We start from the raw sequence: 4,354 nt of genomic DNA on the forward strand, positions 1-4,354 counted from the left end.
TTTTGAATTTTAAATGTATTTTTTAATGTATTCTGATTTTCCCTAGATCTTCCATTGGAAAACGAATTCTTCGCATTGGTCAAATTTCTTGATTGAATAATTTAGTTGATATGTTGAACAGAATGTGCCATAATTTGACCTATTATTTCAAATTGCATTTTATATATGCTTTTTTGTACACACTTTAACTTTTATAATACGTGTGTATTTCAGATACTTTTCATTTCACCCTAATCAACACAACGTTTTTACATTGCGTGTACTTACTTAATTGCTTCAGTCCTTTTCTGTGCATTAGAAAGAAATTTATCAGAAAGAATTATCTGATAAACAATGCTTAAGGTTTTTTCTTACATTTATAAACCAAAGGAACTTAGTTTTGTAAATTGTAATAATCATACTAACTTCATCGTTTTTACAGCCTTTACAAATATAACTATTTACTTTAATATTGTATTATGCGTATACTAGACTAAAAACATATAATTTAAGATATTTCTCCATTGTGATTGGTTGATTTGAAATACAGTTCATCTGTAACTGTACTGTAGAAAAGTGTAATTTTAGTGTTAACAATAAACATGAAAAACGAAACTTCTCAATTCTGATTTTTAGAGCAGTGCAATTTCATCGTAAATACCAGTGGCGAAAATAGAAAACACAGTGCAAGAAAGGAAATAGCTACAGTGCAATTTATTTTTAAAAAAATTACCCCTAAGTAGTTAGTCAAACGAAAAAGTAATCTAGGAGCCAATAAAAACATTTCAAAGGTTTCCACAATTGCAAACGCTTGAAATTCAAGAATTTAAAATGCAAAAAAATGAAAACAAAACAGCAAGTACTGTTTTTTGGTAAATGTTTTTAACAGTTAGGCTGCAAAACGAGGCCTGAAGCGATAGAGAGTAACAAAGCAAGACAGAGTTAGATGGCACAATCAAGAAATATCTCAAAGTTTATTATTACTAGTAATAGTATATACTTCCGTGTGCAATTACGGCTAAAGATGCACTTGCAAGTCGTGAGTTTTTTAAAGACATTAAAGAGTGCTCATCCTTCGGCAGAGTCGTCACTATTGCCTTGATATTGGGGGAGGGGTGTCGCAAATATTTACCCAAAGTTTTCTTTGAATTTACCTGTAACTTTGCAGTTTTCAGGTATGCATTTGGCCGAACTCGGTAAGCATTGACTTCAAAATTTTCAGTTTAAAAAAAGTGAATAAACAGTTTCAAAATATTTTATTCAGTGAGAGTTTTCAATTTTCAGTTAAAATACACAACATTCATAATTGATACATTCATCAAAGTATAACATATTAACTATCAGGTTTAAGAAGAGGTGTTGCAACAGTTGTAATTTACATCAAACAACAAGTTGAAATTTTAACTAGCAACGAAAAAAGTTTTGTCTTACTAATTACATCCCCGTAATTTAAAACTGGCAACCATTAACGCAGCACTTTATGTTACGTATAATAGTATTACTTTCTGACTATGTGATTACTGATCACTCTGTAAATTTACCTTGTAAATAAACTGACTTGGAGGAAACGACTTGTAGCTCAGTTGGTTAGAGCACTGCACCGGCACCGCAGAGGTCATGGGTTCGAATACCGTTGAGTCACCTGAATTTTTCAGGTTCATGAGACAATTGCTTAAATTGTCTAGCAAAGTGCGAAGATCATATCTTCATTTAATTTCAAACACCGCACTGCATATAACATTCTTTCATAAGCAATATTATTTACAATTTTCTCGAGGAAAGTTTATCGATCGCTTGTACGATAGTGTTGTGGGAAGCTAATCATCATTACCCAAACAGACGGCAGGCACAAAATATTTCTGTGATTCTTGTGTTACCTTGTGTTCAAGACTAGGCGATTCCGAACTGCTAACTCATCTTAGCTCAAATTAATAAATCAAGAATTTCACAACTTTCATTGAAAAATTAATTAAGACTGTCTAACAAAGAGCTTGATGAAAAATCGTCAACAAAGTTGTAAATACTATATTGCTCCTGATTCGTTGTAACGTACACGCAAATTGAAATTGACGCGTGGATAAATACAGTTTAACTATGCGGTATTAATTAGGGAACGCACACAACACACTGTGATTATCAATACACAACAGTAATTATAAGACTAGCTTTTGGGTATTGAGTCATGATTTTTTTTGTTGACTTGCAAGAACACATTCTTAAAAAAACATTTAATGTGCATTAATGTCAAATCATTTCAAGCACATGACTGACACAAGATGACAGTCAACATTATTAATTTCTCAAAGCAAATTGAAAATCTTTATCATATTTTTTTAGAACATTTGATGGTATAACATTTCAACGTTCAAAAATACTGTTTTCATCCTTTATTTCTCTTCCGTTTCTTCCTTGCATCGACGCAATGCGTAGAAGAGTTTTAGCCAAGAAATTTGAAAAGCATACAAACAAAGGAATAGGCAGTAAATATTGGCAGGGGAGTGCGCTCTGTATGCAAAGATGGGTAAATGTAAGAGCAATTAATTGACTGACCACATTTTATTGATTATCAGAACGTAACATTTACATTTGCAACAATCATGATTTAAAATCCCTTGATTGAAATTCCATACGCATAAATACTAATAATAAATACTAATCACATTAATGATATCATGTAACATTTAAATATTACTCTACTAATAATTAAAGAGTTAATGAATCTGCTAAAGTTAATTTCGGACATTTACTGAATCGTCTTTTTTTGGAAGTGCACGTGTAAACATTAGACTTGCTACGACAAAATGAAACGAGAAAATGAAAATAGATCAAGAAGATTTTTTACTGCTTTCATTGTATAAAGCATTTCGAAATTCTTCATAGTTTTTAAAACCGATTGTTGATGTTACAGTTTCATTCCACATGTTTTGAATGGCTTTTTTCGCCTGCTCGCTCATCATTTCTCGTCCTTTTGTAGCTGATCCAGTAACAACACGTTTCATCATGACCGTCCCCTTGTATCCCAGCTTTTTAAGACCTTTCACAAAGACGTTTGTGTAGAACTTTTCTTCATTTGCTTTCATAAAATCAAAGGAACTCATCTTGACAGTATTAGCAATAGACCCTTCATCCGTTATACCTATGAAAGTTGCAACTGAGCGAACAGCACTTTCCAAATCATTCAACATGCCTTCGTAAGTGAGAATCAAAACATTTGAATCATTTCGCTTTGGCCACCAACTGCATAAATGCTCGAAATAATCAAATACTACTTTGAGATTCTTCACATAAATATTTGATATAAACGTCTCGATTGTCATTTCTCCAGGAGTATAGAAAACGCCCTCTAAGAAGCGATAGGCGCTATAGATCGCTGCACAAGGCTCTCGAAAAACGACGACATACTTTGCACCTTTAGGAATTATGTTGTATGGCATATGACTTCTGAAAACCCTAGGCTGATATATCTGTTGCGAGTCAATGGAATTTCCAAAGTTATAAGCTGCATCAATCCATATTACAACGTCGTCTATATCATTAAAAGTCATGTCTCCTCCGCTTCTCAACTGATGAACAATTTGTGACGCCCAGGTCGTGCCGCATTTTGGCGAAGAGCAAACGAAGATATCGGTGGAAGTTGGCACGAAACTAGCTGCATGCAGATAGCTTTCTTCTGTTACAAAAGCTGGTACTGATGGCAGGTCGTTCTTATTTGGTCCTACCAGCTTGCTATGTGATACACTTATTGTGTCTTCCATTATTAAGCAATTGACGATGTTCTTTCTTTATGTTTATCTATTATACTCTTAGATAATCATATGTTAATCATCAGACGTTACAAACCACAAAAGCTCATCTTATTTCAGGTCATATGATTTTCATGTGCATATTGTGTACACTGCTGGCGTTTTTAAATGTATTCCACGTGATGGCTAGAACATAAAATGCAAGACAAGACAAAAACAAGGCAGATACCAGGAAAATGTTTATCTCGTTCAAATTTGAAATCAAGCGTTAAAAGCTCAGGCACAATACCTCTTGCCATATAGTTGTACTAGACGAAATTCTCTCGGCGACGAAGGTCTATACAACAGCTGTATGAGAACGTGGGTTGCAGAATCTTTGAGAGACATGGCCCACAGGGGCAATGCAGATAAATAAATTAGGAATAAAAATCAAAGTATTTTGCATGAAATGTTTTCATTATACATGATATATATTCTGGAGTAGTAAATATATATTCATTGAGCAGATATCTCTATCTTCCGTACGCAAATATATTTATAAAGTACGCAGATATATATTTTTAGTGCACAGCACAGCTAAGGTAGTCGTTAGGTTGGGCCATGTCCATACCTATACGTTTTGATTTAAAAAC

The 4,354-nt window shown here is 33.5% G+C and overlaps 1 protein-coding gene across 1 annotated transcript; it reads right to left on the reverse strand.

The window, feature by feature from the left end:
* Positions 1 to 2,516: 2,516 nt before the first annotated feature.
* Positions 2,517 to 3,802, reverse strand: LOC124456092 (amine sulfotransferase-like). The gene has a single exon (XM_047006628.1). It carries the CDS (start codon positions 3,732 to 3,734, stop codon positions 2,805 to 2,807), a length of 930 nt encoding a protein of 309 aa, XP_046862584.1. The 5' UTR covers positions 3,735 to 3,802; the 3' UTR covers positions 2,517 to 2,804.
* Positions 3,803 to 4,354: the final 552 nt, after the last annotated feature.

This window comes from Xenia sp. Carnegie-2017, unplaced genomic scaffold, assembly GCF_021976095.1.
Source record: "Xenia sp. Carnegie-2017 unplaced genomic scaffold, XeniaSp_v1 HiC_scaffold_42, whole genome shotgun sequence".
Taxonomy (NCBI): Eukaryota; Metazoa; Cnidaria; class Anthozoa; order Malacalcyonacea; family Xeniidae; genus Xenia; species Xenia sp. Carnegie-2017.

Coding starts and splice junctions, on each gene's coding strand:
- LOC124456092 (XM_047006628.1), bottom strand. CDS start 3,734: ATGGAAGACACAATAAGTGTATCACATAGCAAGCTGGTAGGACCAAAT.